The 18,558-nt window shown below is 38.4% G+C and overlaps 1 protein-coding gene across 2 annotated transcripts in view; it reads left to right on the top strand.

Moving 5' to 3' along the window:
- CFAP92 (cilia and flagella associated protein 92 (putative)) overlaps nt 1-18,558 on the top strand; it is a 79,876-nt gene that overhangs the window by 59,688 nt on the left and 1,630 nt on the right. For both annotated transcript variants that reach the window (XM_087887805.1, XM_034437877.2), the window contains exons 12-18: nt 2,111-2,305; nt 6,092-6,374; nt 8,732-8,896; nt 9,833-10,042; nt 12,460-12,604; nt 16,270-16,427; nt 16,904-17,067. In XM_087887805.1, coding sequence (XP_087743931.1) covers nt 2,111-2,305; nt 6,092-6,374; nt 8,732-8,896; nt 9,833-10,042; nt 12,460-12,604; nt 16,270-16,427; nt 16,904-17,067 — 1,320 coding nt within the window. The remainder of the gene's footprint in view (nt 1-2,110; nt 2,306-6,091; nt 6,375-8,731; nt 8,897-9,832; nt 10,043-12,459; nt 12,605-16,269; nt 16,428-16,903; nt 17,068-18,558) is intronic.

Genomic DNA, 18,558 nt, shown 5'->3' on the forward strand with positions numbered 1-18,558 from the left:
TTTTTCCAGTGCCCTTGTAACTTTGAAAATTCACTGAATGAAATGTTGTAAATCGAGGACTACCTGTAACTTATTCTGTGATAATCAGCCTTCAGAGCTGACTATGGTGTTTGTAAGAAAATGTTTAAAAAATATTTTAAGTGTACCATATTAATACTTGACCGCCTTTTGCAAGGATTAATCATGATAGTTCAGTTGCATAGTCCAGAGAAGGATAAATGTATCTTTAGCATGCATCACCCTCAAAGCCAAAGGCAAGCAGTTAGGCCAGCTTTTGTTACACTGATACATTAGAATTTGACAGTACAACACTGAATTAAATCACAATGGAAAAAGCTACCTTTCCTCTACTTCGAGTAAGATGTTATTGTGCAGGGCCAGGAAATATTGTGATGATCCTCAGTGCTGAAATATTGACTTAACTGGGATATTGTCAGCTCTTCAAGGTAGCCCAAACAAAGAAACTGAAGTCATGCATGCTAGTACAATACTACTTTTATTACAAGGTTACAGTAAAAGAACTAAGTCTGAATGTACCTCCCCACTCCCTCCCTTTATCTTCATGAGAACTAGGGAAGATCAAGTCTTAAGAAGATTTCTCAAAATTACATTTATGCACAAGACTCACGTTTCTTTTGTCTGCCCCTTGTCTTGGTTGCAGCTCTTCCTCCTGTTTTTCCAGGTTATTCCTATGCCTATTACACATATCTATTTAAAAAATAACAGAATGTCTCACAACACATTGTATGTAGTTTAACAGGGCTCAGTATTTAGAATTAAGTAAACTTGAATGTATTAAAGTGGCAAGTGCCCTCCTGTTTTCATGTACACCAAAGGGAATCCTTTTTTATAGCCCAAAGCTTAATATTATACTTCTTTTTGATGCACACCTTTTGTTTTATATGCAAATTTATGTATATTTATTTACAGTATCAAAATTAAATCAACTTTACCGGAAGTGCATCAATAGGAGTAGCATATTTGCTATATTTCTAGAGTTAAAATGCACTTCATTCGAACAAAGCTTTAGTGCAGTTACAAGGAAGAAAGCTGTGTGGAGGGCTTCATTTATAGTCTCGCCTTTATTTCTGCAGCATGTTAAATATGCTGAGTTTGGCAGTAGCTAGATATTAATTATTGCAGCAATCCTTTGCAAGCAGAGATCCAGCTTTGCATGTGAATGGCATGCCTGAAGCAGCTGGAAGAGTTCCTAATTCTAAGTTGGCTTCAGTTTTCCCAGCTCAGCGTCCAGTAATATTCTTTATTAGATAGACTCATCTCAAATGAAGAGAAATACTTCCGATGAGCAAACCATTGTTGGTGCAGTTTTTCCTTAGTTCTTTAAAGTTCTTTAAAAATACTGTGATTTATTGTGCTGGGATTTGCTTTTTCAGGAATGCCATTTTTTGTCTTGTTGCTTTTGCACAAGAGTAGTTTTAGTGGAAACGTAGAAAACTGATATGCAGTACATAGTTTCATTACTTTGTACCGGGGTGAAATGCTCCCGGATCGGATCGGATCGCCTGATCTGGTAGCGATGCAGGTGGGTGGTTCAGAGAACTGGTAGCAAAAATCCCTGCCCCCCCCAAATGCCCAGCTGAGCCGCACAATCATCAGAGGCTTTTTTTTTTTTTTTTACTTTTAAAGCATTTTTTCTACAACCTCTTGGGCCAAAAAAATGCTTTTAAGAGTAAAAAACAAAGCCTCTGATGATCATGCGGCTCAGCTGGGATCTTCAAAGGCTTTTTTTAAAAAAAATCCCTTTTTTTCTTTTAAATGCCTCTGACGATCCAAGCCGAGTTGCCTGATCAGCAGAGGTTTTTTAAAAAAGCGTCTGCCGATCAGGCAACTCAACTGGAATGTCAGAACCTTTTGAAAGCATTTCAAAAAGCATCACTGAAGAGGTAGTAGAAAAAATGATTTTAAAAGTAAAAAAAAAAATGGCCACACCCATCCAGTCACATTACCCCCTCATCAAGCCACGCCCACAGAACCAGTAGTAACAAATTTTAGATTTCACCACTGATTTGTACCTGTATTTTAAAAGTCAGGTTCAACAGAAGAAATGTGGGATTTATTATTTAATGTAGTTCAATTTCCTATCTTACAGGGTGCATGAAGCGGAACATGGGAGATTACAGATATTCTATAATTCACATTTGTCTTTTCACAAACGGCTGTATATCGATCTTGAAGCTATCCTGCTTCACATCCGTCTCTGCAAGCCACTGTCAAGCATCATGAAGCAGCCTTTGTTATACCTCAGGGACATGGTTCCTCCGCCGTGCTTTGAAGCTCTTTCCAGGTTACAGCTTTGTTAGATTTTGGAATACGAGTTATGGGGATTTAGAAATTGAATATGGTAAGGGTTTATCTTGGGGCGGGGTGGGAGTCTGGCAGGGCTCAGATTTTATGGCCTCCATGGCAGCCGTGAGTCTGTCCCAAGTAATCTCAGCCTGACTCAGGTGAATGTGCAATGGGTCTTGTTTTGTGTCTGATTGATCGTTCAGTGGCGTTTTTTTTTTTTGAAATTTTTTTAATTTATTTTTTGACATAAAACATAAAACAACATCTTTTTAGAGCAAGGGTTTGATCTGGTATAAAATAAGTATAAATTCCAAATTTCATCAATTAACATCTTAAAGAAAAAAGAAAAAAAACCAGAACAAATCTAAACCCAATTTTTGTCATTCAATCTAACATCTTATTCTAACATTTAGCTATTATGTAATCACCCTAAATTTTAAACTTCAAATCTAAATAGCTCTTTATAATATTCATTTATCATTTTAACAATCAGTATTTCATATATTTTCCTTACTTCAAAGACCCAAATCAAGTCAATGTTTCTTTTAAATCACATCTAATAGTCAACATAAAATATTTTATTCCTCTCAAAACATTTCAAAATCAGTAACTGTTCTTCAAAAATATCTCCTTCACTCCTCCTAGGTTTATTTTTAGCTGCATAACGGCTTTTCAGCTGTTTTCTAGGGATGTTTCCCTCCACTCCTAACCTATATTTCGCTGGTTCACATTTTAGCTTTAACTGCTCGCCAGTATTGTCTACTCCTCCTCCTAAGTTTATTTTTTGCTGGTTCACAGCATAATTATATTTTGTTGGTTCACAATTTAGCTTTAACTGGTCCCCAGCATTGTTTCCTCCACTCTTCCTAAGTTTATTTTTGGCTGGTTCACAGCTTAGTTAGTTGTTTTCCAGGGATGCTTTCCTCCACTCCTTACCTTACATTTAACTGGTTCGCAGTTTGGATCTAACTGCTCTCCAGCATTGCCTCCTCCGCTCCTCCTAGGTTTATTTTTGGCTGGTTCACAGCCTAATCAGCTGTTCTCCAGGAATGCTTTCCTCCACTCCTAACCTTATATTTGACTAATTCACAATTTAGCTTTAATCATCTGATCCCCAAAATCATACTTCCTTACCAATTTAAAATAATAATGCATTTTAACATATATCTTCTCTCCTACTCTTTCCTGAACTATTAATTTTCTTTAAATTTCTCCCATTTCCTATTTGTTTCTTGCTTTTCTATGTAAAACAACATTTTAAACCATTTTAAAAACCAATTTACCATAGTTATAAAATCTATAAACAAGTCATTATTGATATTCAAAAATTCATTCCCATTCTCTTATTTACTATGAAAAAAACAACATTTCAAACCATTTTCAAATCAATTTTCTGTACCCATTAGAACACTTAATATTTTTAAAAAGTTCTTTCAAAATATTCACATTTTTTGTAGTTTTTCTATAATGACATTTCTCGCTTTAAAAATAATCATAAAGTCTAAAAAACAATTATTGGTATTATTCAAAGCTTCATTCACGTTTTCTTATTTTCTATAAAGAACAATATTTTAAACCATTTTAAAGAAACAATTTTCTGTAGTTGTTAAATCTATCAGCAATTCTTATTAATAATCAAAAATTCATTCATAATCTTCATATTTCTTATAGTTTTTCTATAATCACATTTTCCCCACCTTGAGAATCACTTCTCTTAATAGTAATAATGAAAGATAAAAGTACGAAAGAGAAAGGGAGAAGAAAAAAGGAATAAAAGTATAGCAGAAGAAATCAAAAAGAAAAATTCAAAAAAAAAAAAAAGAAAGGGAAAAAAAGAAAAAGAAAAAGAGAGGAATATGATAAGAAAATATTAAAAAAAGGAAAGAAAAAGTAGAAAAGAGACAGAAAGAAGCAGGAGGAACACTCCTCCTTACATTGTTTAGACATCAATTACATAGAAAGTATTTACATCCATTTTAATCAAACTGTGGTACTTTTCTCATCTTGCTCCCCAGTATATTCCAGTTTTTTCCTTTCTCCTATCTGTCCAAACTTTTTTCTTTCCTTTCAGTTCTAATATCAATAAAGTTATAAAGACTAAAGGGTTTAGTTATTTTGTATTCCATATATGGTATCATCATGTCTTCTTCTGGGGCTACATCCTTCCCCTTTTTGTTACAACGCCATTAATTAGCAATTTTAATTGTTCCAATTAATTTCTTCTTTCCAACTGTCCATAAGTAGTCCAAAAACAGTTTAAGTGCATCTAAAATCAAGCTGAGGAACCTGCCCGTTCCTCTCAGCCATCCAAGGGGTCCCTCTCTAATCCCCTGTCCTTCCAGGACAGGGTAGGTCCGCAGACCTGCCGGCAGTGGCTTAATAGACGGGGTTTTTGCGGGGCTCCAAAGAGCCCCACTATTTCCCCATCTGATCGCCGCGGCACCAACCCGATCGTTCAGTGGCTTTGAACGCATCATCTGATCATTTTCCAGTCCAGATGAGATTTGTTGCTACCCTGAACCTTCTATAGGAGAGCTGACACAGTACTCAGTGCTACAACTGAAAAGAGTGGAGCAAGAGTTCTGCAAAGAATTTGACATGTTGAAAAGTAAATAGTGGACAATATTTATATTTAATAAATATTTAATACCAACTTTCCATAACTCAACTGGCGAAGTTCTAAGTTTGCCTGCAAAGACATCAGATTCTGCATCTAAGTTTGCCTGCAAAGACATCAGAGGAAGGATAGTAGTTAATAGACATAGTAGTTAATCTTGGCTGGATTCTCAGCTGTCCATGGATGACCATCTGACGGCTGTAACCAGGGAGGCCTTCGCACAAGTACATCTTGTGCGCCAGTTGCGCCCTTTCCTAGACCGAGATGCCCTTGCCACGGTCACCCACCCCCTTGTTACTTCTCAGTTGGATTACTGCAATGCCCTCTATATGGGGCTGCCCTTGGGATGCATCCGGAGGCTCCAGCTGGTCCAGAATGCGGCCACGCAGGTAGTTACGGGAGTTCCTCGTTACTCCCGTGCAACACCTCTCCTGCGTGATCTGCACTGGCTGCCAGTTGCTCTCTGGGTCCGTTTCAAGCTGCTGGTACTTACCTATAAAGCCCTACATGGCTTAGGCCCGGGGTACTTGCAGGACCATCTTCTGCCTTCCTCCCACCGTCCCGTGCGCTCCCACAGAGCAGGGTGCTGTCGGCCAAACAATGTCGACTGGCAGCCCCCAGGAGGAGAGCATTCTCTGTCGGAGCACAAACCCTCTGGAATGATTTGCCCACCGAGCTCAGGATAGCACTGGACCTCCTCTCCTTTTGCCGCGAACTGAAGACATGGCTCTTCCATCAAATAAATTGATTTGCTAGGGGTTGCACAAACTGTAATAATTTTAAATATGGTTTTTAAGGGGTTCTTAACTAATTTTGTGATTTTGTGATTTGTATTATTGATTGTTGTTGTAAGCCGCCCTAAGTCCTTTGGGAGAATGGCGGCATATAAATAAATAAAATAAATCACAAAAATAAATAAATAAATAAAATAAATCTATTATCATGCATTGGTTTCATATCCATTGTCAGTTTGATTTGTTTTGCTGTTTTGATTGTTTGTCCAAAGTAAACTCTTGCTATGTGATTTATTTATTAAAGGGATGCAATCTGCATTTCAACAGCACAATTAAGCCAAAAAATGTAAAACAAACAGTAGTAAAATTAAAATCAAATTAATAGCTCCCTTATTTAAATTACAGTTGTTCATTTTCTTTCTCCACGCTGTAGACTTGATTTCATCTGCCACAGTAAGAAGTTAAGGGAAGTGGTCCATTACAGTCTCTTGCCTTCAGCAGAAATGATTACCATGTTGAGTCAGGAATTTGGGGTTCCCTTGACTAAAGCTGACATGTGTGTAAAGGAGCCCCCAGAGATCTTGGAAACATTCGATAAAATGCAAAAGGATTCAAGCATGAGAGAGTATGGGTGTTCTCATTTGGATCACTACAATAAGAAGTATGTACTGAGAAAAAGGGAACGAGAAAGTCGGGCACCACATAATTATATCCAGGTGGGTGAAGTGCAACAGTGAAAATTGCCTTGCAGAAAGAATTGATAACCTATACTTAATAAAGATTTTATTAAGGCGAATTTTTATTTTTTATTTTTTTTTAAATACTTTATTGAATTTTCCAGAGTTAAAAAGATAATATACAATCTCTATCTTGATCCGAGGTACAGTGTTTACACAATTGGTGAATCAAACATTGGATGGATTCCATCCATAACTATACAATATATTATACAGTTCTATACAATTCTATACAATTAAGTCCAATTCCAGTGCCTAACAAGTCATAACCTATTATCTTACTTTTATCTTGTTCTTCAACCAGTTATACTAATTTCCCCATACTTCATAATATTTAGAATTCTCCTCATTTATTAACTCGCTCGTCAATTTTGCCATTTCTGCGCACTCTAGAATTTTATTTATTAATATTTCCTCTGAGGGCGTAGATTTATTTTTCCAGAGTTTCGCAAAAGCTAGTCTAGCCGCGGTTGTGATTTGAATTACAAGTTGGGTTTTGTTATTGTTGAGACCATCTTCAGTCATACCTAAGAGAAAGGATTCCGGGGCCAGGACTATCTCCTGTCCCGTTATTTCAGAGAGCCAGAGTCGAATCTTTAACCAGAACTTTTTGGTCTCAGGACAAGTCCACCAAAGATGATAGAAGGTGCCGTTTAAGGCGAATTTTTAGCGATGATCACCAGATGTCAGTTTCTGTTATGCAGATTCCCCCCTCCTTTTTTTTTAAAAAAAATACCATATAGCTGCACATACAGGTAGTTCTCAATTTACAACCATTCGTTCAATGACCATTTGAAATTAGAGTATGCTGAAAAAAAGTGACTTACAATTGGTCTCCACTCAGTTGTTGCAGTGTGGCCATGGTCATGTGATTAAAATTGGATGCTTGGCAACTGGCATGTATTTATGATAATTACATCATCCTGGTGAACACCAATTCCCAGGGAATGTCTGACAAGCTAAATCAGTGGGGAAGCCAGATTCCCTTGACATCCTCAGAAAGAAGATTGCAAAATTGTTCACTCAGGAATTGCATCTCTTAATGACAGAAGTTCCAGGCTCAATTGTGACTGTAAGTTGAGTGCTACTACTTGTAGCACCGCTTCCTTAGTGTGCAAATTAGAGCCCATGAGAAAGTAATGTATCCATTACACGGAAATTAGATAAAATACAATCTGTATACAATTTTAATGGATTCTGGAATAAGTTTGTGAATGATTTCTGTATTCAGTGACTCTATTCTTGTGAGCGGAATCTAGTGCAGCCATCAACCACATTCATCCTACTTGGTCAGACATTCAGAGGGTTATTTTTCTACTACAGGTAACAGGTAGTCCTCAACGTACAACAGTTCATTTAGTGACCTTTCAAAGTTAAAACGGTACTGAAAAAGTGAGTTATGACTGTTTTTCACACTTATGACCACTGATTTACTTAACAACTGTGACAAGAAAGCTCATAAAAAGGGGCAAAGTTCACTTAGCAACATAAATTTTGGGCTTAATTGTGGTTGTAAGTCGAGGACTACTGTATTTGAAGGGTAAGCTGCTGGTAGTTTTGTATGGAAGCAATTGTGTCCTGAAAATAGTATTTTCTCAGAAAACAAATCTGAGGCTTTATGTTTAGCATAATTATGCTAGGCATGATGATTCATAAGATGCCACCTTAGAGAGAAGTACTTTCCATCACTTAGGCACACATAGTTGTCTTATAAGGCAGCGGTCCCCAACCTTTCCACCTTGGCGGCCTGGCCTGGTGTGAGGATGGGTGTGTGAAAGGCAGGTGCCTTTGTATGCAAGCCCCTGCTTGTCCATTACTTGCGTGGCCAGTTTCAAATAGGCTGAGGCCTGGTAGTGGGCTGCGGGCCAGGGGTTGGGGACCCCTGTTATATAAAGCACTATCCAATTGCAAATGTTTGAAGAATTGCTTTTAGGACTGTTTGTGATTTTTTTTTTAACTTGGCCGTTTACTTTTAACATATCGTCATAACTAATTTTGTATGAGAGATACGACTGTATTGCTACCTTAACTAAAAGTGATTGGCCATCAGCAGCTAACAAGACAACATTCATTCACAAACAGAATTGGGCTTCTAATTTTCAGTTGGCTGCAGAATATTGCCTTTAAGATAGCATCTTAGGAAGTCCTTTTTCAGAAAGTTGGCAGAGAGGACAGGCTTAATTTTAATTTATTCTAATGTTTAATTGAAATACGTGCTCTGTAATTGCCAGCCTAATTACTGATATTTTCCAGAGTAGTTAATATATATTTGGAGGGGGGAAGGGTTAAGGAATGCATTCAAAGCTAGTATAATTTTATCTGTTTATGTCTTTCAGTCCAATATTGAATATGTGAACTTCCTCAATGAGATACTCGAAAGAGAAATCCCGAGGACCATCAGAGCTTTCCCTTTTGGTGAAAGTGCTATCTTTAACTACAGTACTCAGACTTTAAATTCAGCAGAAATTGCAAAGAAGCTACTTCGACAAGAAATGGCAAAGGCAAGGAAACAAGATTTGTCTTTTTTTTAAACATGTTTTTTCCCAAGAAATCTACATGAAAAAAATTCTAATAGCCTGGGGCATGTTGTTCCAGGACGGATGAAATTCCAAATTCGAGAGCAGAGAGCTGGATAATGATATGCTTCTAGTGGTCCTTAAAATTCGGGCTGCCTCAGTGAGGAGAGAGAGGACAAAAGTGACTTGAGAAAAGGTGTAAAGAATAGTAGCTTTCTGAGTACAAGATAAAAACAAATTAGACTATCCACGTTCGTCCATTAGATGCCTAGTGTTTGAAAATGAAAGTGTTAAACTTTGTTAACAGTTTTTGTATTTACTTCAGTGAATACAGTCAGACAAAGACAACCAAATGTGATATTCTCCAGATATGTTGGGACCAGTATTATATTTTAGATATTTGGACCTTGTTGGTTGCCAACCATGAGAATTTTAGTATGAATGACAGCAGGTTCGAGAAGGCTGTTCTCTACATTGGTCTATGATGAATTCCACTAGAATTCTGGGGGGGGGGATACGTATGTGTGCATAAAGGTAAAGGTAAACACATGTGCTAGTCGTTCCTGACTCTAGGGGGCGGTGCTCATCTCCGTTTCAAAGTCGAAGAGCCAGCGCTGTCCAAAGATGTCACCGTGGTCATGTGGTTGGCATGACTAAACACCAAAGGCGCACGGAACGCTGTTACCTTCCCACCAAAGGTGGTCCCTATTTTTCTAATTGCATTTTTACGTGCTTTCGAACTGCTAGGTTGGCAGAAGCTGGGACAAGTAACGGGAGCTCAACCCGTTACACGGCACTAGGGATTCGAACCGCTGAACTGTTGATCTTTCGATTGACAAGCTCAGCGTCTTAGCCACTGAACCACCGCTTCCCCATGTATGTTTGCATATATAACTATAAATATATATATCCTTTTTTTAGATGCCAGGAAAAAGATTTGCTTATAATGAGTATCTGTCAGGTATGTTTGAGCCAGTGGATGAAGATAGTATATTAAAAGAACATATTCAACAATCAAAGAAATTGTGGTTGTATCCTGGAGGGTTTGCAAATCCTGGATTTAAGAGTAGCGCAGATTCCAACAAACATCCCCGTAGACCTGATGAGGCACGATTGATTGAATTAAGAGAGGTAATTATAAATTTTAGATTCCTATCAACTTGTCATATTTATCTGCTACTAGGAACAGCATGTTTCATTGCTACACTGTGAGAAAAATTCAAGAATTGATATTTGTTCCAGGCCAGATTAATTGCAGGCTAAATGCAGACTTGAAACTCACTCCAGTGTTACTGGTAGATCTTTTTTACTGTTGTGAGGATATGGGGCATATTTCTGCAGAGAAGCTGATTAACAGCACGTGCTTATCGGGTTATATTTGATTTGGACTGATATTGCTAAATTTAGTGTAGCATTTTAACATTTAGAGTCCAATGCACATTTAGTAAGTTTCTCTTTGTTTCCCTTACTCTGGTGAACAGGTTGCATCTTTTAAAAAATTACCATCTTTTTCTGAATGGTGGTATAGAAAGGTGCTAAAATAAAATTATTTTTAAAAGTACATGGCTAATGATTTGTAACCTTGAGAGCTGTATTATGTTTTGAACAGCTATATTTTATAGTGCATCTAAATTTTGTTTCACTTCAATTACTTATTTAAGCACAGGGATAAAAAGAAAAGGGAGTGACGTGCTGCTTCAATGAGCAAATTGGTAGCTGTTTTTTTAAAATTATTTAATTTCAGATTCTTCTGCATAGTAAATAATATCTACAGAGATAATAAGATTTACACAAATACTTTTATTGTTTTTCCTACGAAAAAGACTCAGTGAACTCAGTATTTCTTTCTGGGTAAATAAAAACAATGTGTGGGTAAACATAAGAACAGTATTGAGACATCTCCATAATCTAATTGATATTTCATTGCATGTATATGATTATAATTGCTCAGGACCAAAGACTGATGTCTGGATCTGTCCATGAAAGATTTGGAAGATCCTTAAATTGAGGAGAATTAGATTATGGGCAGCCATATACATTTCTTCTTCTTCTTGTGCCATGTCCATCATCGGACGTTGGCGATCATGTAGGTGATCCTATTTTTATCAACCACTACATGAAAAAGTGCTGTTGAGTTTTGTCCAAACCAGTCCCTTAGATTTTGAAGCCATGATGTTGTTCTTCTGCCTGGACCTTGTTTGCCTTCAAACTTTCCTTGGAGGATTAAGTGAAGTATGCTGTATTTTTCTGGGTGTTGCATGAGATATACATTTGTTACATAATAAATAAATATTTCTCCTTTTTGTTAACATGGTTTTTGTTTCACTTGGACCATGCTATTTTACAGTGGCCATGGCATCCTACATTGGCAATTGCTGGTGCATTTTCTGTCCCATCCCTTATCCCAGATAAAAGTCATTCACTTTAATTCAAAACGTCATTTTCTATAGAACAAGAGTTCACTGTTCACCATAGATTTTCTAAAACTTCCTGAAAATAAATATTTTGATTTGCATCAGAGTAATAGTCATTTCAAGGTTCTTCAATAATAGTATACAGAAATCAGTTATTCTAATCAGTTATTTCTGTTGTCCAAAGCATGTTTTGACTTATAGAAATTTGATAGGATGCACATGTATTAAAATGGTGGACAATTATAAACAGTGATAAAAAGAACTGATAATAATTGAGCAGTGGTCCAAAAGGTTTTGAATAGTAAAATTTAAATAGATGTCAATAGCTCTTTGAACATCATTATTTCAAATTAAAATTTTCCCATGTTTCTGCTTCAAATCAGCCTGTGGCAAAGATATCACCAAAAACTAAAAGAAAGATGATTTTTAATTTAAAATGATTGCCTCCCATCCCCAGGAGTAGACAGAATATCTATATATGTGTCTGTGTACACACACACAATACTATAACTGCATACAAATGCATACATACATAAAATACAATAGAAAACAAAATACAACATTGTTAAGGCATCAGGCTAAATACTAGGAGATTTGGAGTTGTAGTCCCACCTGATACAAAGCCAGCTGGTTGACCTTGGGCCAGTCACTCCCTCTCAGCCCTAGGCAGGAGGCAAGGAAAAACCACACACACAAACACACAAAGGGCCAGGAAAAATAGTTAATAATTTTAAGCTGCTTCAAATCACCAATCAGCCTATTCTGAACTTGAATGACATTCAAGATGCTTGCTGTCATTGGCACATTTTACAGGTAAAAGTTATTGTTATATAATATATAATAGTAACGAATAGGCAATAAACCCATTTTATGGGATGAATAGGGTAAATTTATACTGCTGTACATATTTTAGGACATTTGTAGGATTTTTAATTCAATTCAATAAAAGCCAGCTGGGTAACTTTGGACCAGTCACTCTCCCTCTCTCTCAACCAAATTACCTCACAGGGTGCTTCTTGTGGGGAGATAGAAGAAGTATTAGGTATGTTCACCCCCTTGAGTTATTTGTGGAAATAATAAAAATGGGATATAAATAAAATAGTTACATTTATTATGATTCCTTACTTCATTTAGAAATGGCAGGAGAATTTTTTCAATGCTAATTTTATGAAGCCAGTTCTGGATCGGGATAGATGGAGATGGGACAAACGGGATGCTGATTTTGAGCTTTATCGAATGCCAATAGTCCAAGACCCGGTTCCTGACACTCATAGAGAAGGTAGGCACTAGATTCCATTCCAGGGCAGTTCTTGATACTTAAATAGTTATATCTGCTTACAAATCCAAATCAGGTATGGTTACAGAGAATATTTACTGGTCAGTTTTAATTGAAATTAATTATATTTCTCTGAGTTCTGTGAATAACCAACGTTGAACATCACCAAAGAAACTTACCTAGGCATGGAAACGTTTTTGAGAAGGGTAGCTTTTGCTCAGTGTAAGTAGTCCTTGATTTACAACAGTTCATTTAGTGACTGTTCAAAGTTACGACGACACTGAAAAATGTGACTTATGACCATTTTTCACAATTAACAACCTTTCCAGCATCTCCATGATCCAGAACTGTAATTATAATAAACTGGACATAAATTATGAAAAAATAAAGATCATGGCCTTTGCAAAAAGACCAAAACTTTATTCATAGTATCTAAATGGCCACAAAATAGAGCAGTAACCACCTCCAAATACCTGGGGATGGTCATTCAGGCCAATGGTTGAAGAAAAGCACATGGAGAATATGCAGCTGCCTCGGGCCAAAAATCAGCAAGCACCATTTTTAATTTTTTCCGCACAGAGGGAGAATACTATGTCCCTGCTGCTATTAAGCATTTTATGGCCAAGTCGCTAGCACAGCTCCTTTATGGGACCTTGCTTGGACCGTCAGCTTCATGTTTTACATCATTAGAAATAATTCAATCCAAATTCATTAGATCAATTCTCCAGATGCCACGTTGTGTCTCAAACTCATTTCTGCGCCTGGAGACAGGATTGATAAAAGTCGAAGCAAGAATCCGTATAGCGTCCTTAAATCTCTGGCTAAAGCTTAATTTCTTTCCGCAAGGTCTTGCTCAGTTAATCCTCCAAGACAAATTCTCTTCATCATGGATCAAGGCTGTCGAGTCCAACCTTGCCAAATTAGGTTTCTCCCCAGCTTTAATACTCAAGATGGACTATGATCTAGCAAGACAAACCTTGCGACAAAGGGTGGAGGTCATCGAGAGGCAGGTGGACTTAGGGAAAGCTCTGCTGTTTCTGTCTCCAGATGCTATTAGATGTGTTGTTGCTCCTGCCAGCTATCTTAGTCAGTTGGAATCAGAAAACCACTGGAAAGCATTTGCACTTTCATGGTGCCATGCGCTTCCATCGGCCGTTCTGTATGGCAAGTATAAAAGGATACCATTCACGGAAAGACTCTGTCCCTGCGGCTCAGGAGAGGTGGAGGCTGTGGGTCACATACTTCTTAGATGTTCCTTTTATACGGAGATTAGGAAAAAAACATTCTGCCAATAGCTGCTAGGTATCCTTCAGTGGCTGCTTAAGGATGAACAGTCCATAACTACAGCACAGGTGGCCAGATTCTGCGCAGCAGCACCGGGGGTTCATCGCAAATACGTGTCTTCTCCACCATAGTGGTGTATATAACAATTGTGGCTAACTCTTTGCACTGCTTAGTCATTTGTAACGCTCTCTACATAGGGCTCCCCTTGAGGAGCACCCGGAGGCTCCAACTGGTCCAGAATGCGGCTGCGCGAGTAATAATAGGGGCGACCCGTCGCTCCCATGTAACACCTCTCTTGCGCGAGCTGCACTGGCTCCCGGTGGTCTTCCGGGTGCGCTTCAAGGTTTTGGTTACCACCTTTAAAGCGCTCCATGGCTTAGGACCTGGCTATCTTCAAGACCGCATTCTGCCACCGATTGCCTCCCACCGACCAGTACGCTCACACAGAGAGGGCCTCCTCAGGGTGCCGTCAGCCAAACAATGTAGACTGGCGACCCCCAGGGGGAGAGCCTTCTCTGTGGGGGCCCCGCCCTCTGGAATGAATTACCCCTGGACATATGAAGGATCCCCAACCTCCGCGCCTTCCGTCGTGCAGTGAAGACCCTGTTATTCCAGCAAGCCGCTCTGATGGGAAAAATGATTTTAATTTGGTTTTAATGGGGTTTTAAAATTGGTTTTAAAATGAGAGTTTTAAATTCGGCCTATGATTTAATTATTTTAATCTGCTCTTAAATTCTATTTTGTACATTGTTTTATTATGGCTGTTCACCGCCCTGAGTCCTTCGGGAGAAGGGCGGTATATAAATAAAATAAAATAAATAAATAAATTTCCTTTTTAGCGTTGAACCCACAATGGGCCACACAGTTTAGGGATTGCAACTATCGTATAGTCAGACCATGTATAATTGACCCTGGATTTTATTATAGATTTTAGTTATTTATTATTTTATACTAGAATTCTTAAGTGTATATGTACTGAGTGCTTTTATTTGTTCCAGTCTAAGACTGTAATAATAAATTATATTAGTCCATGATCATGTGATTAATTTTTTATTTATTTATTTATTTTAATTTTTTTAATTTGATTTATATGCCGCCCTTCTCCGGAGACTCAGGGCGGCTTACAATGCATTAAGCGATAGCCTTCATACTTTTGTATATTTATACAAAGTCAGCTTATTGCCCCCACAAACTGGGTCCACATTTACCTACCTTAGAAAGGATGGAAGGCTGAGTCAACCTTGAGCCTGGTGAGATTCGAACTTACAGTAATTGCAGACAGCTGGTGTTAATCACAATGCTTTTAGTCTGCTGAGCCACCAGGTTCAGCAGTAAGATATTTACTGTGTCCCAAGGTAATATGATCCCCTTTTGCGACCTTCTGACAAGCAAAGTCAACGAGGAAGCCAGATTCATTTACCAACCGCATTACTAGCTTATCAACTGCAGTGATTCACTTAACAACTGTAGCAAGAAAAGTCATAAAATGGGGCAAAATTCACTTAAAAATGTCTCACTTAACAACATTCAATTTTGGGCTCAATTGTGGTGATAAGTTGAGGACTACCTGTATTATCACTGAATGGCATATATGGCCTGCATTGTACTATGCTACAATTATGCGAGAATGCAATTCAGTGATATTTGGAAGGTCATAAGATTTTCTGCTTTTGAGCCAATTTCCCAGACATCACTGCTAAGAACACTTAAAGGCCTGGATGGAGAATGAGATCTACACAAATTATCATGTTGCCTTTAAAGACTATAGCAATATTAGAGGAGGAGTAAAATCCCTATGCTTTTGAGGTGAGTAAAAGCTGCCCTTTTTAGAAAACATGCCTTGATAAGTTTCTTTGGTGATGCTCAATGTTGGTTATTCACTGAACTCGGATTAATATTAGATATAGATAGATGATGATAGTTAGCAATATAGAGATGATAGATAGCTAATAGCTAATAGATAGACAGGCAGACAGATACAAAGATCAGAATGAACCGATATGTTTTAAAGAGTTTTATGATGGGGTAAAGGGGTTTAGTGTTTTGTATAATTTCTTATATTAGGGTTTCTTAAATTTCTTATCCAATTTAAGGAGATTATGGTTTGTTATTAAAATATGAGGACCAGAATACACTGTTAAATGCGAGTTCACTTACGGTACATTTAATATATTATGTAACCTTGTTACTACTAATTTTTAGATTTTTATAATGTCCCAGATTTATTCTCGGTCTAATTCCAGAATTAAGCCAGAAATTCTATTAAAAGTTAATTGGAATTGAATGAGTTAACAGAATAGTAATTCAGATGTAAGAATCTGATTGATACTCTTCTTACAATGTCTTTTCTGTGTCATTGTTCAACTGGTGCATCTGAACAAAAGAGCCTACGATACAAGCGTCTTTTAATACTGCTCTGAAAGTTCATCGGTGCTGCCCAGCAACAGAGCTTATTTCTAGTGGACCTAAAGCCAGCTGCCAAATGGCTCGCCTTCAGGGTCTTCTGAAGGATAAACCAGTCAAGTCATCTCTGAAGATGCAGGTAAATCTTAGTCCTGGTTTTTGTATAGTTTTAAAATTTTAATTTGTATAGTTTTAATATTTTAAATAAATGTTCTATTTACCTTTTTATAATCTAACCCACCCAGAGTTGTCTTAAAGGGGAGATGGGCGGCATAAAAAAAGTTAATAAATAAAATCTTATTACTGAAAAATTGCAAACCTTTTATAAGCAGCTGTTTCCACTGTATGTGTATTTGTGTCTCATTTTGGATAATATGCTGCATATGGATTTCATGTGTTTGAGAAAATATTTTGTATCTATCAGTACCAGTGAGGATGCTCAAAATTCTAATTCAAAATATTGTTATCATCATTGCCTGCTGAAATAGTGCAAAGATGTTGCAGATATATATTGTATGGCTATAATCTTTTAACATATTTATTTTTTTGTTGAAGCTCTTGAGGAAAAAGTAAATTAAACAGCATTCCTGTAAATCCCAATCTTTCTCATTTTAGGCTCTTCCAGTTCTCGGAGTTTTAGATAACATGGAAGACAGCCGTCCCTGTAAAGGATTTGTTCCTGGTGCTGACATTCACCGAAGTTTGATATCAAACCACAATATTCCGTGTTATGACAGGGCACACAATGTATTTAAAACTCTGAAAGGAGCAGATTTCAGGTGTGTCATCCAACAGATCAGTAAACGACAAAAAATCTTTAAAAGTGTTTACTGAATGTGTATGATCTTGACTCGAGTTACAAATAGAAAGGATTTAGTCAAAGGATCACTACAACAAAAGAGAAAAAATTTAAACCTGGTTCCTCTGTAACCCATTTAGCATCTAAGGCAAGATGTGCTGGTCTAATGAAGTCCACGTAATCTATTCAGATCAGGTTCCCAAGGCCAGGCTTCCTTGGTGACCATGAATCTTGAATATTCCAGATCCTGCAGTGATGAAGCAGACTTTTCTTTAGTCTTTTTCTATTGAAACACACATGCGCATCCTGTATACCCCTTTTATTCCAAGTCATTGTATATGGATATTCTCAGTTAGGATAGTCCAGGTCATGGTTGTTCCAAAGGTACTTTTTCAAGAGGCAACTGGACTTTCTGGTTTTTCTTTGAAGACATTTCACTTCTCATCCAAGAAGCTTCTTCAGCTCTGGGTGAATGGTGGGAATGGAAGGAATAATACTCCTTGCAGACAGCTGGTCATTTGCATTCTTTTAGAGAATGTTATCTGGGAAGAGTTTGACCCTGTGATCCCCGAAGACGTGGACAGGATTCTGGGTAGACTGAGCACGGCCACATGTTTATTGGACCTGTGTCCCTCCTGGTTGGTGCTGGCTTCTCGGGAGGTTACACAAGGCTGGCTCCAGGGGATTATTAATGCTCCATTGAGTGAGGGTGACTTTCCCGCCGCCTTGAAAGAGGCAGTGGTGAGGCTCTCCTCAAGAAGCCTTCCCTGGACCTGGCTGTGTTAGCAAATTATCATCCAGTTTCCAACCTTCGCTTTTTGGTGAAGATTGTTGAGAGTGTGGTGACGCGACAGCTTCCCCAGTACCTGGATGAAGCTGTCTATCTGGATCTGCTCCAGTCCAGCTTCAGGCCTGGGCACAGCACGGAAACGGCATTGGTCGTGTTGGTTGATGATCTCTGGAGGGCTCGGGACAGGGGCTGTTCCTCTGTCCTGGTCCTATTAGACCTCTCAGCGACTTTTTGATACCATCGACCATGGTATGCTGCACCGGTTGGAAGAGTTGGGGGTGGGGGGCACCGTGTTGCAGTGGTTCTCCTTTCTCTCCAACTGGTTGCAGTCTGTGTTGGCAGGGGGGCAGAGGTCGACCCCGAGGCGCCTTGTATGTGGGGTGCCACAGGGGTCGGTCCTCTCGCCCCTTCTGTTCAACATTTATGTGAAGCCACTGGGTGAGATCATCCGTGGTTTCGGGGTGAAGTACCATCAGTACCCTGATGACACTCATCTGTACATCTCCATCCCGGACCACCCCAATGATGCCCTTGAAGTGATGTCCTGGTGCCTGGAGGCCGTGTGGATCTGGATGGGGAGAAACAAACTCAAGCTCAACCCATCCAAGACTGAATGGCTGTGGTTTCCAGCGTCCCGATATAGTCAGTTGGTGCCATGACTGACTATTGGGGGCGAGTCAT

The sequence above is a fragment of the Pantherophis guttatus genome, chromosome 2, assembly GCF_059756535.1.
Source record: "Pantherophis guttatus breed Tessera chromosome 2, ASM5975653v1, whole genome shotgun sequence".
In the NCBI taxonomy this organism is placed as follows: domain Eukaryota; kingdom Metazoa; phylum Chordata; class Lepidosauria; order Squamata; family Colubridae; genus Pantherophis; species Pantherophis guttatus.